At 37.8% G+C, this 27684-nt stretch overlaps 1 protein-coding gene across 10 annotated transcripts in view; it reads right to left on the bottom strand.

Annotated features, from left to right (window-relative positions):
- MAP2K5 (mitogen-activated protein kinase kinase 5) overlaps positions 1-27684 on the bottom strand; it is a 261852-nt gene that overhangs the window by 183547 nt on the left and 50621 nt on the right. For all 10 annotated transcript variants that reach the window (XR_006602776.1, XM_013059472.2, XM_013059471.2 and 7 more), the window contains exon 8: positions 22003-22067. Coding sequence is in view for 9 of the 10 variants with exons in the window: in XM_013059472.2 (XP_012914926.1) it covers positions 22003-22067 (65 nt within the window). In the remaining variant the exon portion in view is untranslated. The remainder of the gene's footprint in view (positions 1-22002; positions 22068-27684) is intronic.

The raw sequence follows: 27684 nt of genomic DNA, 5'->3' as shown, positions 1-27684 counted from the left end.
CAGTGGGTTAAGCCTCTGCCTTTGGCTCTGGTCATGATATCAGGGTCCTGGGATCGAGCCCCACATTGGGCTCTCTGCTCCAAGGGGAGCCTGCTTTCTCCTCTCTCTCTGCCTGCCTCTCTGCCTGCTTGTGATCTCTGTCTGTCAAATAAGTAAATAATATCTTTTAAAAAAAATCTATATACCTTTTTTCAGTATACACCCTCATATTATAAAATAAAAATCTGAGGCCTCTCCTAGTCTTTAGACTTTAGTATCTCTGTTATAACACTTAGCACACTACAGAAAAGTTACTTACATTTATCTTCCATATGGGTAGGAAACAATACCATGTCTTAATCATCTTTGTATTCTTTACACTTTGCACAAGTCCTGGCATGGTAGGTGCTCCATACTTAATAAATACTCACAAAATGAGTACTACCTCTGGGTGAAAAGAACATCACTTGGATGAAGCTTTACAAAGAAATTTTACATGCATTTAATTAATTGATTCCATAATCTTATGAGTAAAAATCATTTTTCCCCAACTTTGAGATATCATTTGACATATAAGTAGAAGTTATTATCATTATCCCTATTTCAAGGGTAGATTTCCAACTGCTGCATCAAGAGTCTTTAGAAGGATACCAAGATCTGGCCTATGGTTACTCACTGATTTCTGGTTCTGCCAATCTCCCTTATCCACAGTACTCACTCTGCTCCTCCAAATATCCACCTGCCTCAGGCCCTTTGCATCTACTCCTCAGGCCTGGAAAACTCTTCCTTCAATATCCACTTGGTTTGCTCTCTTACTTCCTGCAGGTCCACAGTTACTTCTTTGAATATCCTACATAAAAGAGCTCATTCTCTCTTTCTTTACTCTTCATAGAATTTATCAATACTTAACACAGTTTATTAATTTATTATCTGTCTCCTACCACTAGAAAGCAAGCTCCATGAAAACAGGCACTTTTGTTTTTTTATTCACTACTGTATCTCCAGTGCCTAAAACTGTGCTGGGCACATTTTATAAATATTTGTTGACTGAATGGATCTATTTCTACTTGGTATAGGTCTATTTTTGTTTTTTATTTTTCTTTAGGCAGTTTTAGGTTTTTCTAGGAAATTGTCCACTTTGTTTTCAATTTTGTCATAAAGTTATTCACTGTAGCCTCTTATTTTAAAAATCTCTGCTATCTAGAATTACGTCTCCTTTTTTCACCCAAAGTTTGTTATTTGTGTCTTCTTTCTGTTATACTTAGTCAATTTTTCCAAGCAACCAACTGTTGGTTTCCTTGAGTTGTTTCTTGAATTTTGATTTATTTTTTCTTTTGTACTCCTTTCCTTCCTTCCATCAAAAAAAATTTTCTTAAGTTAGATGCTAAACCTATTAATATCCAGTTACTCTTCTCTAATGTTATACAAAAAACTATGCTTTAGGTAATGACTTTGAATCACATGAGTATTCATGTATGGTTTTTTTCAGCTCTAAATGTTTTTATTCCATGATAATGTATTATACGACCCATAAGTTGTTCAGATGGGTACATTTTAATTTCCAAATGTATGAGGGTTAACTTATTAATGATGTCTTTTTTTAACTTTTTAAAATTTTATTTATTTTTTTAAAGTAAGCTCTACACTCAACATGGGGCTTAAACTCATGACCCTGAAATCAAGAGTCACAGGCTCTACTGACTGAGCCAGACAAGTGCCCTTATTAATAATTTCTAAACTAACCACTAATAATTTCTAAACTAACCACTCTAAACTAAAGAAAAACATCTGTATGTTTCAGACTTTACTGAGACTTGCTTTGTGCCCTATGGTTTTTAAAAAATTAAATTTTCTGTACCTTGCTTTGTGGCCTTTGGTTTTTAAAAAATTAAATTTTCTGTACCTCAAAATAACATATATTCTCATTTGACTGACAAAGAGTTCTACGTCTGACCATGTAACCAGCCTGTTGATCGTGGTCTTCAAATCTTCTGTATGCTTACTAATTTGGGTCTGACTAACCTATTTATTACCAAGAGGCATTTTCCCACTATAACTGAATTTATCAAATCTTCCTTTTAATTCTCACCATTTTTCACTTTATGTATCTTAAGGTTATTAGTTACATATAAGTTTAGAGCTATTATGTAATTATGGTCTTTTTCTTCTATTAACGTATAGTAGTCCCTTCTATCCCTAATAATACTTTTTTTTATACTTTTTTTTTAAGTAGGCTCCACACCCAGCATGGAGTCCAGTGCAGGGCCCGAACTCAAGACCCTGAGATCAAGACCTGAGCTGAGATCAGGGGATGCTTAACCCACTGAGCCACCTAGGTACCCCCCAATAATACTTTGTCTTAAAATCTTTTTTTCTCTTATATTAATATAATCACCGCTTTCCTTTGGTAAGTATTTGGTATCTTCTCCCCATCCTTCTGCTTTCAATCTTTCTCTGTCTATATTTCAGGAATGTATGCTAAAATAGTCTAAAATAGCACATAACTATATTTCTAAAAGTTCAATCTAACCAATCTATTAGTTGGCAATATATTTATTATAATTAGATATTTATTTTTGCCTATATTAATTATAATTACTGATATATTTGCTTCTATTCCTATCACTGATTCATCTACTATACACCTCTCTCTCTCCTGGAACACTTTTATTCCTTCTACTTCTTTTGAAGTAATACATTCATTCTTTGCCTTTGTTACCCATACAATTTTTAATAATCATACCAGATTCAACAAAATATTAAGTTAATTGTTATCTTTATTCTTCTCTCAAAGGATATAAAAATCTTAGAATGGGGTGCCTGGTTAGTCAGTTAAGATGCCTTTGGCTCAAGTCTTGATCCCAGGACCCTGGGATTGAGCCCCGTGTCAGGCTCCCTGCTCAGCGGGGCGTCTGCTTCTCCCTCTCCCTCTGACCCTCCCTTCTGCTCTTGCTCTTGCTTGCTTCCTCTCTCAGATGAGCAAAAGATATCTTTAAAAAAAAAAAAAGACATTTCTTAAAAACTTAGAATTTTTAAATTCCAATCAGCCTTTCTCATCTCATATTATTTTGTCCAGTCTTTTGACTTCATTTTGATGTCCCTGAATTAATCATGACTATTGTTTTATATAATCAGGTTTCTCTAAACAGTCATCATGCTTTCTTTCATTTTATTCCTTTCTGGATTCAGTTGGATTCCATTTCTTTCTACCTGAAGTACTTCTTTCAGTAATAAACTAACCGTCTTCCCCCTCTTTTTATCTTTCTCTCTCTCTCTGCCTACACACACACACACACACACACACTTTAATATTCATTTCTGAAGATATATTTATTTTGCCCTCACTCTTGAGTGATAGTTTAACTAAGACAATTATTTTCTCTCAGGAAAACTGAGTCTTTCAGCTTTTATTACTGTTGTTGAAATTTTGCTGAACCCAATTTACTGGCTGATACAAAGCCACTGAAGGGTTTTGGATAGAAGAATGATAGGATTAGACCTTAATATTAAAATCCTTACTCTGGCTACAGGTTACCACAAAAAAGGAGGAGAAACCAGAGAGGAAGGAGCACTTAGAAAGCTGTTACAGTTCTATGTAAGAAGTGATTAAATGAACCCAGGTAGTAATGGTGGATGTGGAAAGGGGGAAATGATACAAAAGACTCTAGCCAGAGAGAATTTATAAAATATGGGGATGAGCAAAATAAACTTAAAATTTCAAGCTGATTGAATCAAAGTATTTATTCACAGAAATAGAGGAACTTTACCTACTCAGCCTTACACCATATAATCCTGTACTTTTTAGCTCCATGAGTATCAACAGGATTTGTGTGTAAATTTGGTGGATGGTCTGGAAGGAAAAGAAGAATCAAGAATGACTGCAAAGTTTCTGTCATAAGCAACTTATGGAATAGAGTTTCCATTTATCAAGTTTGGAAAAACTGTAGAAGGAGCAGCTTTCAGAGGATAACAAGAGTTCAATTGTGGGTAATTCTGAGAGCCCTAAAAGACATTCCCTGGTATTTAGATAGGAGTTCAAAGTTCAGGAGAGTGGACTGAGTAGGAGATACACTTTTGGGTTTCATCAACTTGTAGATAATATGTAAAGCCACAGAACTACAAAACTCTCGCCGGAATTAAATTAACTAGAAATGAGGTCCGAGGACTGAACGTGAGGCGCTCCAGATTCAGAAGAGTGAAAGATGAGGGTGCCTGGGTGGCTCAGTGGGTTAAAGCCTCTGCCTTAGGCTCAGGTCATGATCCCAGGGTCCTGGGATCAAGCCCCACATGGGGCTCTCTGCTCAGCAGGGAGCCTGCTTCCTCCTCTCTTTCTCTGCCTACTTGTGATCTCTGCCTGTCAAATAAATAAATAAATAAGTATTTTTAAAAAAAAAGAAGAGAGAAAGATGAGATAAAACCAGTAAAGGAGATGAAACAATACAAACAGTAAACCAGGAACAGAACCTAGAGGATGGTTTCCCTGGGGCCCTGAATGTTGGTGTTACCCACCACTGCCAAGTACAGTACCTTGCCCAGAGGAGGTATTCAAAAACCACAGGACTGATTTCAAAGCTATACTTGGTGACAAATGCAATTAATGCTATACTATGTGCTCTCTGAAATTTTAAAGATGGGTCTAGTATAATATATATATGGCTAGAAGGTTGGACTCATCTTCAATCTAAACCCTAATGAGAATGTATTAAAAGATACATCAGTCCAGGGAATAAAGTGAATTTCTTGAAGAATCTTTTAAAAGGGTATAAAGAAAAATCTCAAAACAAAATGCTAAAAAGTCCTATATTCACATAGGACATAAGGGAGAAACAACCTGTGTTCACACTCCAACATCTGGACCCCCACACAAATTTATGTCATGCATAAAAAAAGATCAACTGCATCTGTATTTTACAATGTTTGCTGAAATTATTTATGCTTAGAATTTCAAGTTCTAGGAGAATCATAAAAATATGAATCGTCCCAGCTGACTCCTGTTCACAAAATAAATAACCTAGAGCTGATCATATATTTTCTGATAAAGCTTGTATAATCTCATACAATTAAAGTAGGCATCTAATTTCTATGGTGCTATTCTGCATATTAATTTCTATATACTCTCTAATCAAATTATTTTAAATCATGAGCAGAAAAAAAATTGTTAATAGGAAGCATCTGTGCTTCTCTACCAACTGTGAGGTAGGATACAGGTTAAGAATGGAGGGGCTGGGCGCCTGGGCAGCTCAGTCGGTTAAGCGTCTGCCTTTGGCTCAGGTCACGATCCCAGGGTTCTGGGATAGAGTCCCACATCAGGCTCCTTGCTCAGTGGGGAGCCTGCCTATCCCTCTGCCTGCTGCTCTCCCTGCTTGTGCTCTCTCTCTCTCCCTTCTCTCTCTCTCTGTCAAATGATTGAATAAAAAAAAAAAAGAATGGAGGGGGTGACCTAAGATCTGATGGTAAATACTTCAAAGTTCAGTAAAACCAGTAATATATGTTACAAATGCCAATTTGCTAGCAAAATGGTCATCAGAATGAGGAGGGAAACACCTTCTTTTTTTCCTCTTGGAACAAGGATCCCAAGAGTAACTGCATGCACGATAACTTTTAATCACAAAGGCAAAACAAGAACTGCACTGCCACAGTCCTGGGAGGGAGAGAGGCCCTTCTTTCCTACACCACGTGGAATAAATGCCATTGAGATGCATTCTACTTCTCACATAAGGTACTTCAGAAAAGGTTAGTGAAAAGAGGAACACAATTACTCTGTGAATTATTTATAGAGTGCTATCAATCCTTGGAAAATTCTCTAAATGGACAGGAAACCTAAGAAAACAATCCGGTCACTAAAATGGTGAAAGCAATACTTAGGATCTGGCTTAAGAAGTAACCAGTAATCAAAAAGGGAAAGTCTTATTTTAGGTAAGCAAGAAAGATGATGTTTATCTGTGTTGCTCCCTGGGTCTCTTAGAGGACAGGTAAAAGGCAAGAAAGAAAGTGAGCAAAGGCTGTTTTAAATAAATGGAAGTTACAAACGGATCTGCTGTTACTCACTCGCTTCAGCCCTAGTAATAGCTTCTCTAAATGATAAAATTGGGTTCTGTGCTTTTCAGGCAAAGACTTCACGGCTTGTGGGATATATTGGATTCCTTGCTTCTCTGTTCTTTGAATGCCACAGAGATTTCCAGGATGTCCATGAGAGGCAGAGCAGAATAAGGGAGACAAGGTGAAAGAGAAACCTCTCTGTGATCTCCGTCATTACGACAAAAAGTATGATTTGGAGGAGACAATGAGGGTTTTTTTTATTAGTTATCCATTTTAATTATCTATGCAACTCTTAATTCTCATTAGCATAGAAAGTGAGAGTTGGCCATATTCAGATTTAATTACTGAATCTATTTCTTTATTTAAAAAATTGGTATCTGTTAAACCAATACCATACCTCTTATATCTTAGCCGATGTGAGATCATCAGTTTCCATACTCACAGATACTGTTCCCTTGCTTGTTATGTGGTATTTTATTTATTGACCAAAAAAAGTAACTCTGATTTTAGGTAAATTTAGAATAACAAATGGAAGTCTTTTTCCAACTTGGAAGGTTTTCCATCTCAAATTCTTAATAGCCAGGGTGCCTGGGTGGCTCAGTCAGTTGAGTGTCTGTCTCATGATTTCAGCTCAGGTCATGAACCCAGGGTTGGGCTCTGCACTAGATGTGGAAATTGCTTAAGATTCTCTCTCTCCCTCTGTTCCTCTCCCTCACTCTCTCTCTCTCTCCCTCTAAAAAAAAAAAATAAATAAACAAAAAATAAATAAATGAATGAATAAAATATGGGATGTGAACATTGACTCCACTATATTATGCTGAAAGACTAAAAGGTTGAATGATTCTGTAGCCTGCACCAAACAAGTGAAAAACACTTCTTTGCCTTTATAAAAATCAAGTGCATAAATGCATGTGAGCATATATATAAATATGAAACAAAAATTTTTTGTTTCCTTGTGAGATTAATTTTTAATATCCCTGGATATCATCTTTCAATTCAGTGACACATTTTTAGTAAACACATGTAAGTTAGCTGTGGCTCAGTTAATAAAAATTTTGTTTTATTGCTTGATCTTTTTAGAGATCTGTTCTTATGGTAGACTTCTTTGGGGGTAGATTTTACCAGTATGTCACATACTAAAATAGCCATCCACAGGAAAAAAAGGTCAAATCATTTCAAGGAAATCAACACTGACAGTTGTTGCCTTCTATAACAGATAAACACATTAGCCAGGCTCTAGCTAGGAAATCCAAAGTAAACAGCAGTTATAAAAAGAAGCTTTTATATAAACGGTACAAGTTCAATAGCAGTCTATGCCAACCTTCCTTCTGCCTAAAACCCATTACAAATGCTGGACTACCGATTGTAAAATAATTTGTGATTAAGCAACAGAGCTCCCCGACTCCCAGACTGTTTAAGTATCAAATCAAACATGTATTAGGTTACAGATATTAACAACTCTTTAAGATCCCGATCATCCAGAGGTCGATCATCCACAGGTCATACTGGTTGCTAACCTAGGATATGAGGAACTTGCTACTGGGACCCTACATTTGGTCTTTCTTATTTTTTCTAATGACTCTGGCTATATACCCTTTCTGCCCCCACAACTGCCTCAGTTAATGCTGTCACCATAGCCTTCATATTTCTTCCATAAGTTGACGCGGCCTGGTTCAAGCCTTTAACACTCTCCACATCAACTAGAGTAATGTCTTTTCATATATGGTCTAAATACCTTAGAGATCGAGGAAGCTACAGTCACAGTGATCTCTTGATCGAAGGTTCAGAAAGAATGTGATGGGCAAAACAGAGAGGCAAGAAATATAAAGCTAAATGATGACAGTGAAAGAAATATAGGACTGAGGCAATACATGTGGGAGAAAGTAGGAACACCTTGAGGATTAACTACTTGGAATTCTTCTCTCCTGAAATGACTTGATTATAATGGAGTATCTGTTCATGGTTTCTTTGTGGAAAGCTAACAGTAAATCACTTTCTGAAATCAGATATAAAATGGCTATTTCAGAAAACCCCTGTAAACCAGTGATTCTATTGTGCTTTACAGTTTGTATTTTTTATAGAGAAGCTATTAGATTTGCACAAAAATTTCTCATTCTTATTATCCTTACTTTTAGGTAAGGAAACCAAAGCTCGAAGGGCTTAAGAACTACTTCAAGATTCTGATAAGCACTGGAGGACTCAAGTCCTTGGAAGTCAGGTCCAGTGTGTGCCCCAATAAGCCTGAACGAACACAAAAGCGTTGCTTCTAGATCCTCTAACTCAAGTTGTCTTCTAGGTTCTCTGGATATGGTCTGTGTTGATTTTTAAAAAGCAATAGGGAAAATCGATTGAACGACTCGCTCTTCAGAGCTGCATTAACTTTTTCAGGCCACTGGGGTACTATTTACTAAATTACCTCTTCTAGAACACCAAATAGTACCCTAGTGGGTCAAAGAGTAAATGCACCTCTGAAAAGTGAGCCATTTATTCCCTTCTTCCCTGTAGTACCAGATGTAATATGTCCCCAATGACAGAAATATTAACCCATTTCCATTAAAAACTCAAGAAATTGTCCCACACTAGAGAAAATGAGTATGAGGACTCTTCCCAAAGCAAAAAAATCTCTCTTCTATAACCCTGGGCACAACCTTGTCGGAAAGTCAACATGTATTTATATAACAATGCTTGTTTTTTATTCACTAGAGATTGATTTTTAATCAAGACCTCAGAACAAAATAAAAATATAAATTCAGAGCTGATGGTTTTCAGTGGAGAGATGCACAGGGTATCACGATAGCTAGTTTTATCCTGTACAGCAGGATTAAAAAAAAAACAAACAACCAGCTTGAGCATTCATCTGGCTTATGAAACAAGAGCTACACCACCAACAGCTGCCCTTCCACGTAGCTCATTTTGTTCCAGGTTATCCCTTTGTCAGAAAAAAAAAAAAGCAAAAACAAAATTCCTTGACTAACAAGTAAATATATTACTACTTGTAATCTGTTTAAAGGCCAAAGCCTCTGATTACATTTTTGAGCTGCTTTAAGAACAGCTACTGAGTGATTTCACACTTGTGAGATACCTCGACAAAGTGAGACTTTTAGGTTTTCAGCACTGTTAGTCCCTTACTCTTCTGGAAGATGGCTGTGCAATGAAAACAAGACAACTTTAATTTAAGAATCATCCAGCTTCTAATTAAACTGCCATAGGCAGCTGGTTGGATAAGTTTTAATCAGTTTCAATCACCTATTGATTGGTATACTGAAGCCTAAAAAATTAAAAGTAAAAGATGATTGGGGAATTGTCCCATCTCAGAACAACAGTAGAGGCCTCTGTAAATAACTCCTCTTTTAACCATCAGCTAAATGAACACTTCAATACTGCAGTACAAAGTCTTCTGCAAAATTACTTTAACTAACAAGCAGAAATTTATCAGCTTCAGCCAAAATCAATGCTGAAATCAATTTGAACACTGGTTGTGTCTAAAGGGGCTCATTGGCAATTTAGGGAAATTACACCATGTAAATGCCTGTGCTTTAATTGAACAGTTTCATCAACTAGGCTGTGATTGCTGTCCATTCATTTATTTACTTTCACTGCAGCTACCATTCTGCAAAGGAATGGCTTTTGTCAGGCTGGAGAGAGGCACTTTATCTTCATTTTGTGCACTTTTGTGCATAACCGACTTCATGAAACGGGCGTATCATGACTAGAGTCCAAACAAACCTGAAGGGACTTTTCCCTTCACATAAAAACTGAACAACACTCAAACCACCACCATACCTTCCACCATCCGGAGACCGGAATCTTTAAACGCATCGGGTGTTTGAGTGGAGAAGGAATTTGAATAACTTCCTGCACATGGAATTGTGTTTGTGTATTGAGGAGCTACATTTTTGGACAAAAGAAGGAAAAGCATTTGGATTCTAAATTCAATTCGACCACATTCTTTCTGAGGTATTGTTATTGACTTCCAAAAATATATAAACATACGTGTATATATATGCATAACACTGTATTTTATAAAGTAGAGATAAGTCAAGAGAAAGTGCTATTCTCAAATCCATCCAGGAGACTAAGGCTTAAAGATGTCACACAGAGGGCACCTGGGTGGCTCAGTGGGTTAAAACCTCTGCCTTCGGCTCAGGTCGTGATCCCAGAGTCCTGGGATCAAGCCCCACATAGGGCTCTCTGCTCAGCAGGGAGCCTGCTTCCTCCTCTCTCTCTCTGCCTGCCTCTCTGCCTACTTGTGATCGCTGTCTGTCAAATAAATAAATAAAATCTTAAAAAAAAAAAAAAAGATGTCACACAGACTTGAAGATTAAGGGGAGTAGAAAGGGAGAGGAATCCGTGTGGAAGGAGAAAAATGAACTTCCTTGGAAAGACCAGCAGCCAGAAACACCGTGCCAAAAATGATTTAAATATGCACTCATAAAAATCACAGACAAGGAAAAAAACCCAAAGATGTAATTTCTGGAGAATCACATGCTGCAATGACTCGAGTTTGAAAAGCATTAACATTTTTGACATTGGGTTAATTCAGATTACAATTTCTAGGGAAGGAGAGAGGAAAGAAGACAGCAGCTCATTCACATGGGTCTTCTTTAAGGTACATGTGCCTGATGCAAAAAGTGAAAGGTACACTTGTAGTGTATTTGCTTGAACATGCTGGCAGAAATCCTTAGGCTTGCACATACTTAGCTCCTCACGGAACCAAATGGAATTATTCACGAGGAGGGCACCAGGAAGGGACTAATGAATAAGAAAGGATGAGTTTCAGTGGTGGTTCTATCCCTGTCTTGGTTTGAATCCTCAAGGAAATCCATTAAGTTTGGTGGTTCTGTCTCTTCGCAGGGTCAAATGAGGGCAGTGACAACTGTTGTCCCCAGTTATATATATCTTAGTGCTGCTGGGGGCTAATCAGGGCTTGTGATGGTCGCCCAGTTTGGAAACAGGAGTGCGACCACTCTGATTCTAAGCACCGCTTGTGCTTTGAGTATGACGGAGGCAGGCTGGGCTCTGACACCTTCTACTAGGGCTGCCAGGGATGGAGGGAAACTTGCCATTTGCCCTTTTAGTCAGCGACTCCAGCTGTTACACCCCACCATGCCCACTAGAAATTCCCTTCAAAAAACGTTAAAAGGGAAAATAAATAAATGGTGTCCAGAAACTTCACTTAGTACATGTGTTTATGGTAAAAATTCATTCTGGAATTTAATCCCATATATGCTTTTCTCTGTCACTTTAAAGTTTCACTGGCTATCCATCTTATTGCTGAGACAATGTAAAAATATAGTTTATTCATGGTTTTTAGATAACTTTTCCAAAAATTTAATTATGGTTTAATCAGGGTTTTATGTTTATTGACTAAGTATATTGTTACATTTTGCTGCTATAGTTAGCAGTTGTAATAGAATCAGAATGTTTGGGAACCCTATACAGTATGTATCTTCCAAATACACTAAGCTTGTTAAAATGCTGTATTGATTGTGCCCTAAAGCAAGTTCTAATTTTGTCTGAACATTTTTCACTTTGTTATTTGAATCCACCAAACAAAAACCATGAAGTCTGCTTGTAAGCAGTGATACTGAACATTCTTTCTTTCTTTTGCAACACCAATAAGGAAACGTAAGGAGATTTGAGGGTTAAGAGGATAACGTAATACAAAGTCACACTTAAAAAGCGAATTAATGCTTAAAGAAACTTTATGCTTAATTCCCACAACCAAAGTATCTATTGCTACTTCCCTTCTAATTTGGTAATTCCGCTCCCTCCGCCTTAGCATTAGTGCACAAATAAGAACCAAAACTTTTCACTCTGGTAAACTGGCAATCTAACACAAACACGGTCCCTTACATCTAAGTAACCATAAAAGAGCAATGAAAAAATTAAAAAAAAAAAAAAAAAACGCAGCAGGAAAGTTATACACACTAAATGCCTTTCAGACTTTCCAGTGGGTTATTTTCCCAAAAAAAGTAATTTAAGTAAATACCCTAGATGCTATGGTGTGCAAATATTTGCTTGTGCTACATGCCACCAAGAGACTACATTTTTCTAACACATCAGATACTGTAAAATACTGGGAAAAAAAAACTAATGTGTCTTATAAATCAAGAGATGCACCACCTCCACTAGCATAACCATACAATTAATCTAGGGATTCAATGATTAAATTTCAAGTTTTTGATAAGGAAAAGAGACCCAAAGGATAGAATACAAGTTATGTTTCAACAGCTCTGTCAGCCAAGAAATGACTGTTTTAGCATCTACTAAAAAGCCTCTAAAATTAACTAGAAATAGTACATCACTGACTTTCAGAATTATATATTTATATCTTACATCCAAAAATAATTTGGATTAAAAATTAGGAAACTGAGAGAGTGAATGGCAAATAGAAAACACCTGGCTTGGGGCACCTGGTTGCCTCAGTTCGTTGAACATCTGACTCTTGATTTCGCCTCAGGTCACGATCACCGGGTCTTGAAATCAAGTTTCATGCCAGTTCCACCATCAGCTCAGAGTCTACTTGGCCCTCTCCCTACTCCCTCTCTGTCCCCCGCCACTACACATGTTCAGAAGCTCTCTCTCTAATAAATAAAATCTTCAAAAAAAAAAAAAAAAAAAAAAAGAAAGAAAGAAAGAAAGAAAGGAAAGAAAAGTCCTGGTCTGAATTCTAGTCTTCTAAAAATTGTATATATTTAATGTTTTGATACTGAGTTCTAAGTCTTGATTTGACCTTGGGTATGTCCCTTAATCCTTCCAAGTTTTATCTTTCTCACTGGCATAATGGGGGTAACCTTCCCAGAAAGGATTCAGCAAGTTCTGACGGATCCAGTATGATCAGGCCTCTGTCCCTCTCTCTGCTGTCCCCTGAGCTCACTTTCCTGTGGCCACATTGGCCTAGATATGACATGTTCATGCCCATCTTCTGGCTTTTGCCAGAGTGGTTCCTCCTGCCTGGAGGGGTCTTCTCCCAGATTTTCTCATAACTGGCTTCTTGCTGTCCTTGAGGTCTGAGTGTGAATATCACGTCTTCAGAGAAGCCTCGTTGAACAACTATTTTACATTCTTTACAGCACCTGCAAGGTCTGATATTATCTTACTTGCAATCATTTCCCTGATTACTGTCTGTATGCCCCGCAAGTGTGAGCTCCAGGAGCACAAGGAACTTGTCTGTTTCATTCACTGCTGAACTGCAAATGCTTAGAGCAGTCCTTGGCACAGAGTGACAGGAAGTACCCCAGACCCTAGAACAACACGGGGTTAGGGGCACCGACCCCTGTGCGGTCAAAACTCCACATATAATTTCTGGCTCCCTGAAAACTTAACCACCAATAGCCCACTGTTAACTAGAAGCCTCACCAATAACTCGAATAGTTGATCAACACATATATGTATTTAAGCTAGAGAAAAGAAAATATTTTAAGAAAATCGTAAGGAAGAGAAAATACACTTACAGGCTGTACTGCATTTACTGAAAAAAATCCACATATAAGTGGATCCGTGCAATTCAAACGTGTTGTTCAAGGGCCAATCTATTTATTCAATGAATCAATGGATATACAGTAAGACAAACTTTTAAAGAACAAAACCAAGCACCACGTGATATTATATTTTTATGGCAGGTGAATGCTGAATTAATTTTAAAACATTAGCCTTGGGAGTGACCTCTGCAATCACGTCATGTCCACATCTAAGTGGGAATTCTTTTCTCAGGGGTTCTGAATAATCAGCCATGTTGCTCTGCTTAAGGTAAGAGGGTTCACACCTCCCAGAGCCACCCAGCAACAGACAACACTCTGTGTCCATCCTCAGGCTGTGAAGAATCTGCCCCTGCAGGTTAATTCCTGAATCGCTGTCCTGACCAGGTTTCTACAGTAGGTGCAGTGCAGTGCTCGGCCCTGGGACGATGCCCGCCCGGATTCACAGGACACAACTCTTCTCCAGGGAGGACAGTCCAGATAAGCAAGTTGAGGCTAGCCTTCAGAAACACACAAAGCAAACCTATTTCTTCATCAACAGGAATGCTTTTCTGACTTTTTAAAAGTCAGCTGTCATGGAGACCCTTAATTATTTCTTCTTCAGTTAAAAGCTGGCCAATTCTTTCAACCACTTCTCAAATCAGATACCAGTTCCTCCATGAGGTCCTGACCTGATTCTTCCTGAGGAAAGAGCTAGAATTCACCACCCCTTCCTTAGCCCCTCACCTGGGGCCTGCATACAGGCCCCGCATACCGACATGCGCCCCAGACTGTGAAGTCCCACACTTACTATTTCATCCATCTGGACATGGTCCGACTGGAGCCAGGGTGCCCTCACCAGCCAGCCGGGTGCTATCCACATGGCATGCTCAGAATGAGACTGCTCGACAAATGTATAAAGGATTGGAGAGGCACCACTCGTAGGCTCCCTTAGAATTTTCCCCATGCTTGTCTGGCTGATATCTGAACTGTGCACATCTCTCTGCAGAAACTCAGTACCCAGAACATGAATCCAAAAGTGGCATGCTACAGGATGAAGTCAAAGCCCGATGCTGTACCCTCCTGCTGAACCCAGAGAAAGGAAAACGAGATCTCCTCCACCCTATAAAGACACACATGTGCTAACGTTTATCTGGTCACAATCACTTCTGCTTGGGGACTTTCAATTTCTTTATAAAGAAAGCATTTTTACTGAAATAAAATATTAGAAAGAAGTCTTGCCACTTTAAAACTATTTTTCCCTGCAAGGAGATGGGGTTGAAATACTTCGATTCAGCAAATTCTTACTTGAAATATTACCATAATGTATTGATTTTTACCAGACTCAATTGACTGAAAAGTTGTTTGTATAGCAATATTGGCCAAACCAATATACTAGAACAATTTTGTTACCCATAGTAATCAAGTGCATTTCTGAAGTATAATTATACTGTCATAAAAATAAAGCCAAGATACCCTTTTCCAAGCAATAAAACAAAAGGGGCTATAAAACAGGAAGAAGAAAAGGCTAAATAAATGAGATTTTTTAAAATTAAATTTAGTGTCTTTTAAGAACACCTCCGCCTCCTCTTCCTACCCTTAAGCCAAGGTTAGCAGAAAATGATCAATACTTCAATCTCAATAAACTATTTCAATAATAGTTAATTCGGGTGGAAACAGAGTCTGAAAATCTCTGCTCAGCGACCTGTAACATCCTGTCATGTTGGTTGGACGCCAATAATCCATCATTGCCATAATGGATATGAGCATGTGTGAAGTTACAGGAACATGGAATGGGGGAAGCAAAGGTGGGAAAGGTGTGGAGAATCACACGCTCAGGTCCGTTCCATAGACTCTAATCGATACAATGTACATTATTGTATGAAACAAATCTCTAACGGTGACTGCCGAGAGAGCAAGAGAGGGAAACATACATAATTAATTTTATTTGACAAATACTCATTGATTTTCTGGAAATATTAATATCCTTGCTTGTCACATGACACTGTAACACAATCCAGTATTTAATTTTGCATTAAGATGATATCTTGTTTGCTTGTTTAAAATATGATCTTGGCTGCAAGGAAAAGGCTCTTCATTTGATTGGAAATTTAAAGTTAAAATAAATCAAACAATCGCCCTGGCTCTTGGGTCAATACCAAAACCACTTAAAAACTACTCTTAATTTACAAGATGTACCTCAGGGAAAAAATATAAAGGAGTGGGGTCACTGATGCAGTGGGTAGAGAAGCAGGGGTCAGACCTTCTGCTGATTTGGTTCGGCACCTTCAGGATGGCCGGTAAAAGAGGAGTGAGAGCTTTCTGGGTACTATATGGTCCCAGTTTTCATTGAGGGCTCTTTTTTATGATGTTTTTCCCCTCAGGAATCCCATGTTTGGCCATAGTTTGTTTACTAAACAGCATTTCATTTGGCAATTCATGCATTTTCTCATTTTACGTAACTGACCACAAGAGCTTCTAATTTTCATTAAATACATCATGTTCCTCAAATGAGTTGACAGAATTCCAGCTCCAAAACCACAAATGTAATGTTTTACTTGGACTCTACAGCCATATTACAAGGGCAGAATACAACTTAATAGTTCGTGTGATCTCAGCCACTGTCTCCAAGGACCATCCTCACCCTTCTGCCCAACAAATATCTAAAAAAATGGGTAAAACAAAAGAGAGGAGAGATCAACCCTTTGAGAATTATTATCCTGTCCCTCTTCTTGTTGTCTCTAGATACAGGCAAACTAATTCTTAAATAATGGTTTATATCCAATGTTCAAAACACTGTGTCAGCAGCGTTTTAAGCTATGTGCTATACTACTGAGAAAATCTTACCCCAAATCCAGGTTAGACCATTAATGTACTGTAGGAAGGAACAGGAGGCAGACAATTCATTACTATTTTCAAACACCTACATGCTAGAACACATGATCTAAAAGCTGATAATCTGAGTCTTAGGCTGACTAATTTGCATTAAAGAAAAAAAAAGATTATGCATATGGGCTAACTGACTTATTAGCATGACTTAAGTCCAAGAGTTAAATATCACTTTATTTCTAGGCCCAGAGCTTAAGCAACTCCATCAAACAATGCCCCTAGGGAGGAAAGAACCTGAGTGACTGGCCTTCATTATCACAGAATGTTTCCAAAGAAAGTGGGCCTGTTAATTACTTTCATTTCAATGTGACATACTATCCAAAAAAAGAGGACAGTAACTAGTGTGTTGGGTTAATGGATGCTAAGTACTCAGTTTTAACACCTGAAAGAAAATTAATCATTCAAAAATATGCCATCAGTTTAGAAATTCCTATTCTTCCAGATGAACATTCTAAAACAATTACACAGGCTCTAAAACTAGCTGGATATGGGGAGAATCCAATTAAAGAGCCCTACTAAAACCTGCTTGGAAAAAACCCCCACTTGCCTCATTCTCGTTTCAGCCAACATGTATAAAGCATCTATCCTATCCTTAGGACTGGGTTGAGAACACTAGAAAATACAAGGAAACACAATGGACTCCGCTTGACCTTGAGAAACAACACTGCCTGGGGGAAAAACACAGAGAGGAGGAGAGACACTAGAATTCTGGCTTTGCCATTGAGTGGCCACATGCTGGGGAGTCCTACCTTTTTCCGATGGTAAAATGGGCTTAACATTTTACCAGGTGTCGTAAAGCAATCTGAAAATAAACTAAGATAAAAATGAAAATACTCAGAAACTTCTAAAAAAATCTATATGTAAGCAAATTTATGGTATAACTAGCGAATAGCAGGAAACAGAGAAGTATACTGAGTATCATAGCCGAATTTTTTTAAAGTTTTTTAAAGTTAAACACTTTTTTTAAAGTTAACTAATGCGCCTGGGTGGCTCAGTGGTTTAAGCCGCTGCCTTCGGCTCAGGTCATGATCTCAGGGTCCTGGGATCGAGTCCTGCATCGGGCTCTCTGCTTGGCAGGGAGCCTGCTTCCTCCTCTCTTTCTGCCGGCCTCTCTGCCTACTTGTGATCTCTCTCTGTCAAATAAATAAATAAAATCTTTTTAAAAAAATAAATAAATAAAGTTAACTAATGGATACTAACACAGTTCAGTATCTGGGAGATGTTTGTAGATGTTCCCCCCCCCAAAAAAAAAGAAGCCCCATGGTCAAGTAAGTGTAGGGGGCACAGAGCTTAATCATTTTTCTATTATTAGCACTACCATGAACCATAGCTAACATTTATTTATTTTTTTTTAAGATTTTATTTATTTACTTGACAGACAGAGATCACAAGCAGGCAGAGAGGCAGGCAGAGAGAGAGGAGGAAGCAGGATCCCTGCCGAGCAGAGAGCCCAATTTCCGGGCTTGATCCCAGGATCCCGGGATCATGACCTGAGCCGAAGGCAGAGGCTTTAACCCACTGAGCCACTCAGGTGCCCCAAAAGTAGCTAACATTTAGTTGGTCGGTCATAGTGCTGAGCCTTTTCTATGAAACATCTCATTTAACCCCATGACAATCTTATTAGATGTTATTATCTCCGTTTTACACACAAACTGAGGCAGAAGACAAGATGTAACTTTCCCCAGGTCACACAGCTGGAGGCTGATGCAGGATACACATAACCACAACACATACTTTCTCCAGGTTTCTGAAATTCACCGTGAATCTCTTAGAGGGGGATGGAATATGTGTCTTTCCTGAATTTGGGGGTTTTTTTTAGCAACATGCAGCATTTTGAGCAATGGAGCATAAATGAAAGCACATTCATTTTCAAAAGAAAACCTAAATTCTTCTTCTTCCTAGGCGTAAGCTCTACTTTAGTCTAAGGTATTTCCTTTATAATCCGTTTCGCCCAAGTTAGTAATCCAAGAAATCCTGACCTGAAATTACCTCCTTAGGTCATTATCATAAGACAGACAAGAACACAGCAAGGACCCCGCACAGGTCCACAATATCACTTGGTTTAAATGTTTCGGCTCAGAATTTCGTATTGTATAACCGTGGGGGGGAATATCCAGACTTAAAGGGCGAACATGTGATCAACTATTAAACAATATATACTGCAGTTACACATGATGTCATATCCCTTGAAATTCACAACATCCCATCAAGTGGAGCAAATAAGAAAGAAATATTAAACTTTTGCTTTGCATTTATTGGTTTTATTATACTTTATAAGAAAAAAAAATTAAATAGGCCCATTAGGCAGTTTTGTTACCAATGAGTGGATTTTCCAATATTTTCTTCATCTAGTTTATGTAGCATAGCCTGTAATGTAATCATTTTGTTCGGGAAAAAAAAAATCACAATTTTTATAGTCAACACCATTAAGGTAAACTTAGTGTAGGAGAAAGTCAATCATAACACTGCAAAGAGTTTTATAGAGACTTTAGTAAAGTGGATTCTCATTTCTTGACAATTACACCACTTTTTTTTTACCCCCTGGTGCTGAACTAAAAGCCAGGGATATAAGAACAATACAACTGAAGCCCAGGCAGAAATGAAAACCAATGATCATTGACAACTGATTATGCAATTTGGTTATCTTTACACTCTTTCCTCTTAAGAATCACCTAAGCCATCAAACTGGAGGAATATCTTCTTTGTATGAGAAATATACTATGTAAAATAAAGCCCTAAAATGATCATGTTACTGCTACTCACCCTCCAAAAACAACCACTGTCAAAAATGTATTAAATCTTACAACATGCAGGGCACTTGGGTGGCTCAGTCAGTTGAGCGTCCGACTCTTGATTTCAGTTCAAGTCATGACATCAAGGTGGTGGGATCGAGCCCCAGGTTGGGCTCAGACCTCAGTAGAGAGTCTGCTTGGGGCTTCTCTTGCTCCCTCTCTCTCTGCCCCTCCCCCACTTGGGTGTGAGCCCATGTGCTCACGCTCTCTCTCAAATAAATAAATCTTTTTTTAAAAAATAAAAAGTCAAAAATCTTCCAACATGCATATTGAGCACTAGCAATGGCACGTAAACGAAATCAGGATAAATTGGATGTTAACACAGCATTCCAGCAGTTAAAAGAACTTGTGTGTGCTAAGGATATGTAAAATAATGTGGTCCTAATGAAAGGAGAACTTCTAGACATGCTCCTTAGCTAAAAAGGTGACCAAGGCAAACAGGGAGTTATTGTTTAATGGGCATAGGTTTCAGATTTGCAAGACAAAAGGAGTTCTGGAGATGGATAGTGTTGAAGTTGGCACAACAGTTTGAATGTGCCTAATGCCACTGAACTACAGGCTTAAAACAGGTGAAGATACTAAATTTTATGTTATATGTTCCTCACCATAATTAAACAAATAATAAAACATTAAAATGATTTAGAGAGCCTGGGCAGTACAACTGGTTAAGTGTCTGACTCAGTTTTGGCTCAGGTCATGATTTCAGGGTCATGAGATCAAGCCCTGCATCGGGCTCCATACTCAGCACAGAGTCTGCATAAGACTCTCTCTCCCTCTCCCTCTACCTGTCACCCCTGCTCGCTCTCTCTAAAATAAATAAACCTTTAAAAAAGCAAACAAATGAAAACATTAACATGATTTCATGTTGTAATTTTTCCTTGGTAGGTGGGCATGTTATTTCTATCTCTCTGCATCCCCTGCTCCTTTATGTTATTAGCCTATGTTTTAAAAGAAAAGATTTAAATCTTAACATCTGGGGTATTATTTCTAATAAAAATCACCTTCTGGAGTTTGGTGGGTTTATGTTCTCCCTACCCTACTAGAATAAACCAGGACAATAAATTCACAATAGAACAAACTGAATTTAAAACTATGAACATGCATGAGAGTTAAACATCTGGTTAAACAGAACACATGAATAGGTTAGGCATCTACAGAAATGATTTTGGATTCCATTTGAAGTCAATAAAAGGAATCTAAAGAGTTGAAGAGTTGCTAGAAATCCTTCCTGTTTTATTATATTTGGCTATGAGCACAAAAGCATTAGTACAAGCAAGACTAAGGCTTTGAAAATTGCTCCCTACAACGAACTCAGGAGAAGCAAATCAGAGCACGCTGGTTCCTTCTTCTTTCCTTTCAAAGGGGACCTGAACCTAAGAACCCTCAGAACAGGGTAAAAATTCAAGTCAGATAAGAGTAAGAAGGAGAAGACTGAGCTGAAGAGATGCTTTTTATGCAGTACTGGGGGCTGCTTGAGAAGGAATGCTAGTATGATCCAGGAAAGGACAAGAGTGGCTCAAACCCATCAGAGGCATTAGGCATGAAAACATTTTAAGGCCACAGCCTAAGGATCGTGGAGGCAATATGCTGGTATTTAATTCTCTGAATTATCATAGTGGAAGCACTTAACTTTCAGACCAACTACTCAGAGTACCCAGTCATCTATAAGAAAAAATAATTGAAATACATGAACATAAGTTCTTAAAGGACTAGGTTCAGGAGAACAGACTCACATCCTGACTCTACCTGCAGAGAAGATTGAAACCTGAGTGGGTGAATGGGTCGGCTGACTGAGAAGAAGCTTCTAACCCTGGGAAACCTAATTCCATACCAAGGCTGCATCTCTGTGTGGAAGAAGTTCTGGGATTTTAGGATGTGACCTTTCATGGTCATGGGCAATAGGACAATTTTTATCTATAGTCATGTGGTTAGCAAGCACTTAAAATTCTAAAAACATTAATAACCAATTATAAACTGTCTCACAACTTTGAAGATATATATTAAAACATCTAAGGTAAAAACACAATCATAATGTGATGCAGAGTTAGTGTATATATGGAAAACAGCTCTCTGGAGGAAAGCTTTATTACTCCCTCAGGGCTTTCTTACAGAGTATGGATTTTTTAATTCCTAGTGGAATATTTTTCATACACCATTGCAGACTATTAAGTATCAGATATTACATTATGTAGTTTAAACTTTGCACTACTGCATGAGAAAGACTTCCCTGTCGAGAGAACTATTTTTTATGGTTAGCATTTTTTAATATGAAAATGAACACTCCTTTAGGGTAAGATCACTGCTACTGGAATTTGGGAGAATTTTATAACTTAACATATTCATCAATGTGTAGAAATTCTCTCAGGGGACTCGGGTGAAGGGAGAAGGAAATACAAGAGGAAGAAGGCTTGTTAATAACTTACAGTGTCAACACAGGGCACAGCAATGGTATTTATAAGGGCCGTTTTCCACTGGGCACAGATGTAAAAGAGCAGGGGACTAGCACAGGGTGCAAACAAGTTTAAAAAAAAAAAAAAAACGGTGTGAAAGAGTGAAGGAAAAAAATACATTAAACTTCAGGCCAGTTAAAGGTACACTTGCTAATGGTGGACTATTAACTGCTCACCCAGGAGAGATGCAGACGCGGAAATATTAAAAAGGCAATATAGATGCACTTTTCCAACCAATTCCTGAGAAAATAGATGCCTTGCAGAATTTTTGGAGTCAAAAGTGGAAATAAGCTCTAAGTGCTGATGGTCATTTAAAAATCTTTGCCACGGAGAACCCGAGTACTCACATTTGGCTAAAGTGCATAGAAAGTTTAAATGAAATCGACTACTCACTTGTAGACTGTGCCTCCGTTGCCATGGCCAAGAGTGTCTCGATATCGTATGTCTTGTTCATTCATCTCCATGAGAAAGAAAGAAAAACAAAAAGGGTGTCATGCTGTGGATGGAAATGTCAAGGAAAAGCAACTCTGGGCCATAAACAACAAGCAGTCTGGGTCATTTCAAGTTCAGCTGCAAGAACGAGAAGATCAATACAACATTTGCTGTCCAATTTATAAAAGACGATACCAAGGGACAAAGTGATGGAAAGTTTAATGACAATTTGTTTGCCTGGGTCATTTCATTAAAGTTTGATAAAAGGTGTCAAAATGGAATGATATAACATAGCTCAAAAGGGTCAGGTCAGAGCTACTGATAAGAACACAGTCTCCGGCACTACACATAACCAATGCCAAATAGCTCTGCACATAACCAAAGTCAAACTTGGGAAGACAACACATACACACACATACACACACATACACACGGTAATCTAATGCACAATCTATAAATAAATCAGCCCCTGAAAACTCCTCAGGTGACCCCATAGCTAACATTAAACAAACTAACTGAATAATGTTAATGACTTTCCTAAAGTAGATACAGCTTTTCTCTGGAAACAGGAAATAGTATACAGCAGTAACTGGGTAGAAATAATAATATGCTGATGGAAAAATGCCAAATGAGTGCACTTTCAAATGCACACACTGTCAAATACTGTAATGCATAAAGGGAAAAACATATAAGCATGTGATTCTTATAAACTAAAGTCATTTTCAAAATTTAATATGTTAAACAGCATGCACATTTTCCCTGATTCTGTAAAAATGATTACACCACAAATACTACTCTCGTTTATATCATGAATAGGAGTCAATTATTTTAATGCCCACAAAATAATGTTTTAGAGTTTTCAAGAGCTCCCTCAATTATTTATCAAATGACTTTAAGACCAGTCAGATTATATTTGATGCATTCAGTAATTTTCTACACAGTGGTCCAGTTGCTTAAAAATTAACTGCCAACTTTATTCACTAAATGGATTCAATAAAAGTGTTATTTTCCATATAGCTAAAGCTTGGGAAAAGCCATAGTAAGCCGTGGGAAAAAAAAAAATCAATTTCCAGGGAATTGCACTGCCTTGCATGGGCAGAAAATGGATGGAGTTTTTAATTCAGTATCACCTGGAAAAAAAATAGTTTGCTTTCAAACCATTATAGTAAAGCTTTAAATATTTTGCTCTAAACAGCCGCCAATTGAATAAAGCAAGGCTCCATTTATCAAGGGAAATATTTTTCTTCTATACGTTTCTGAGGCTGAAGCTTCAGAGAGCTGTGATAATTAGGAGTAGAGAGCAGGTAACAGAAACAGCTTCCTTTCCAAGCCGTTCTGCCTATCCCTAAAAGAATATTGACAGATTAATGTGTAAAGGCCAATTCAACACCCAATTTAATTGTAGTACAACCTGATTGATGCAATTTGCAATCAGCTAATTACTATATTTAGGGTCAGAGGCAAAACGATAGACAAGTCAGAAAAACTGGCAACTATTTTCCTCTTTGAGGGAAATTTTGTTCTTCATTACCTTTATATTACTAATGCAGAAAAACAGCTCGTATTTTAACCTATATAAAAGATGGAACATGAAGAAAAGAAAACCTCATTACACTGGACCAAATGATAAATTTTAAAACAGCATGAACAAGAGCAGTATATGAAATAACTTGAGATGCTAAGGTTAGCAGAGCTGCTCCTGGGTGTACTGCGATCGGTGGGTATGAAAAATACACACGCAAACTGTACTATCTATTGGCCAGTACAAATGGGCTAATTTCTTCAAAACCTTTCTTAAGGTAGTCTGAACAGCACTCTTAACAACCTCATTTGTACCATTAGCTTCCCTTATAAGCTATACCCTTATCGGGGTCCAAAGTAAATTCCAGGAGAACAAAGCTCATGGAGTATATATAGGATTCAGGCTTTAGAAGGACCACACTCTGAGACTGTAGTACCCCTCCCACCACTCCATCAGGGCCTTCCAGATAAAAAAAAACCAGTAGTTTCCTCTCAGAAAAATAAATACACTGAGATATATTGCTATTACACATTCTAATAACAAACTGGGATGGACCTAGGGGCTTGTTTTTATGGAATTTTGTTGGAGGAAGAGAAGGCAAAGGAGTAGGTATGGCACGTCTCTGAGCAGCTTCAACCATTATAAACCTGACATTGTAGGTTTTGGGTTTTTTTTCCCCCTACCTCTAATACCCAGGAGGTTGAGAAGAGAAGTGGAGCAGCCAACTAACAGCATTCCAACCTGACCAGGAATGGTAGGCATGAGCTGAGAGGCTAGTGTGTGGGTGTGTGTGTGTGTGTGTGTACACGTGCATATGTGTGCATATGCTAAGCTTTCAGTAAGCAAATTCAAGAACAAAAATAGAATCCCTCAGACAATAAGACTGTAAGAGCCTAATAAAGATAAAAGTTGTTTTGGAGTAAAAATTCTAAAACCATCTCACTTAAAAAGACAGTATCAATAAAAAGATAGATAAAGTGTTTCTACAATGTTTTAAAGTTTTATAGACCTCTGCCTGGCCTATTTATTGACTGATAGATATTTATTTTAAAAACCCAGATTCTTTTCCTTTCTGCTTATTTGGATTTCTTGTTTTTATATAGTATGCAAATATTATCCACGTTAAAAAAAAAATTTAAAAGGAAAACTATTAGAGCCAAGTTCATGAACTGATTACAAACAACCTTTTGAGAATCTCAAATCTCTGATCAAAATGGGTTACTTTAATTGATTTTAACTATGAAAATAAATCACTAACAGGATCAACTAATAGGTACTAACACTGTTGCCTCTTTAGACAAGCAAATTAGTTCAACTTTTCTAAATGAAGCACAGGAACAGTGATCATTTTGATACAAAAATGGGATTTATATGCCTACAGGATACAATTTTTAAATACTATGGTTGGGAACAAGTATCACAAAAATCACAGAACTATACAGTTTTTCAAGTGCATAGCCCAATTGGGTCATAAAACTAGTCAGTAACAACTAGTCAAGGCTAGAACTCAGTCCTTCAGTATTCTCTGCTCAATGCCATATCTTAGCAGCAGATGTCCTGGCTAAGTATGGAGGGACATCCTCTCCCATCAGGCTCACTGGCCCACAGGAAGGAAAACAATAAATGAAAGAGCACTCACAAGTTAAAAGCAATTTCATTAGCTGTGGTATTTGTTTTTAGGAAGATAAATGTTTCAAAGATCACACAGCTCTTTATAGAGAAAAGAGCTGAAATATGTTTTTATTGAATAGAGATACTGAATTATTTTTAAATATAGCTGTTTCCTTGTTTTGACTAAAAAAAGGAAATAAAAGGCAGAACACTAAATGTGAGAGGAGAAGAAGAAAAGCCATTAGAGTTACAATTACACGTCAACTCAAATGACCTGGGAGGAATGATGGGCACTGGGCTCTGCTTCTGCAGAAGGGAAGTCAGGGGCTAGGTAAGTAACATGGACTAGACAGGACAACCCATGAGTGGTTTCCGTGTGGGCAGGGGAGAGAGTCATGTAGTGTGGACTCCCATACACAGTCTCATTTATACTCTGGTCTTCGTATGGGATGTAAGATGAACGGTAAGAATCTAAGTGTTTTTATATAGCGGTTATAATACAGCTTTTAAGCTAACTTCACAGTAGAATTCCTATTTTTCTTCCTCCACCTGTTTTTTCTTTTTTTTTTTTTTGAATACAGGAAGTTTTCTAACAGCATCTGAAGTTCTCAAAACAGCCAAGAGCAGGATCAGAATTAGTTCTAAGATCTGTGGCTTCCCAGTACATTTATATTTGATTTATCAGGAATAGGAAAATAGTCCCACCCTCTCCTATAAAATCTAAAACACGAAAAGAAGGAAAACGACTTCAGAGATGCAAAGGTCAAAGTCATTCATCCTTGGAGTAACTGTGCACTTTTTTAATCCTTTAAATTGACCCAATGGGGGGCGCCTGGGTGGCTCAGTGGATTAAGCCGCTGCCTTCGGCTCAGGTCATGATCTCAGGGTCCTGGGATCGAGTCCCACATTGGGCTCTCTGCTCAGCAGGGAGCCTGCTTCCCTCTCCCTCTCTCTCTCTGGCTGCCTCTCTGTCTACTTGTGATTTCTCTCCGTCAAATAAATAAATCTTTAAAAAAAAAAAAAAAAAATTGACCCAATGGGCCATTTCTAATCAGTTTTAAATCAAGAGCCAATGTTAAAGAAATGATACCACACTAAAACTGAAGTGGAAAAAACACATCACAAAAACACACCAGTGGGACTGATTTATAGCTCTCAGTGACACATGCCTAAACTATCTTACGATTCAGCTTTTCTTAAGCTAGAAAAAAAGGAATCCTCCATCATTAAGCAGTAAAGTGTGTCCCTTCCAAGGATTAAAAGTTAAACTTTAAAAAAACTGCTTGATATAATATAATATTAATGAAATTAATGGGGAAAATGAAATGGAATCCAATTACGGATCAACAAAGAAAATATTCTTTGTTTATTGTATGCCTGTGTTAAGAAGAATCAGTACCTATCGCTTATAAATCATTAAAATAAAAATGCTCAATTAATCCTTATTTTATATGTACAGGTCTGACAGAAACTAGTCCTATTCCTAGACCTTTGCTTCACAAATCGAAGCAAAATGGTTTCAGAAAGCAGTCACACTCTATGAGCAGACAATTGGAGAGATTTAGTAAATCCCACTTTAGAGAACAGAGACTAATCGGAAAACACAAGCCAGTCAAATGTTTCTTATGAACTGTTGACACTATATCAATGCTGAATCAATTGGTGGCATTTACTCTGAGTGACAGAAAAGAAATAAATATTTATATCACATAACCTATATCAATGAACCCAGGCAGAAAGCTATTTCTAACCTGTCAATATTTGATTATCTTGAAGAATCATGTCCCTTTCTTTTAATGATTAATATGAATTCCTTATTAAATCTAAGTGGAGGCTAGTGGAAAGGCAAATCATTATTAATGCTTGAGAGCATAAACCACTGAAATAAAAAACTATGCTCAAGTGTTAAAGTATTGTTAAATGTGACTTACATCTTCCATACCAAGTGGTGTCAATGCTCAGCCCATAAATTGATTGACGCCACAGCTGTGCCTGTTACCCTCACTGCCGTGTGATTTCGCTTTAGCTCCCCTACAGCATCAAGGAACTGAGAAGTTAGTACAGGAGGAGGCACTAACTGTGAGGACCTCCAAAGCCAGGTTTTTCTGGTTTGTTTTTCTTCTGAATGAAAGTAAATACAATGAAGGCTGCTCCTTGAAAGCAAGCGCCATACTGTTTAACACAGGGTTATCCCATCCCCAAGGGAAAGCAATAAACCATCGTTAAGTGTAAAAAATCATTATTATGACAATCTTCCACCACCGAGAACCTCACAACTGAGACCACTAAGATATTTATGGTACTAGGTCTGTTGTCAAAACGTGAGGAACATTTCAGAACGCTTATTTTTTCGCACTGGAAATAAAGTGTTTTTCATCTTTGGAAGAGGAATCTATGACAGGTTATTTTCCATTGCCTGGGCTGAACAAATGTAGTTAAAGCTTCTTAATTTACGTCAATTTTGAAATATATTTTCCAGCTGAAGAAAGCAAGTGACTCATACATAAGTT

Source organism: Mustela putorius, unplaced genomic scaffold (genome assembly GCF_011764305.1).
Source record: "Mustela putorius furo isolate JIRA1106 unplaced genomic scaffold, ASM1176430v1.1 tig00003896_pilon_pilon_pilon, whole genome shotgun sequence".
Classification (NCBI taxonomy): Eukaryota; Metazoa; Chordata; class Mammalia; order Carnivora; family Mustelidae; genus Mustela; species Mustela putorius.
The sequence above is the reverse complement of the archived record's forward strand: the minus strand, read 5'-3'. Positions and strand labels throughout refer to the sequence as shown.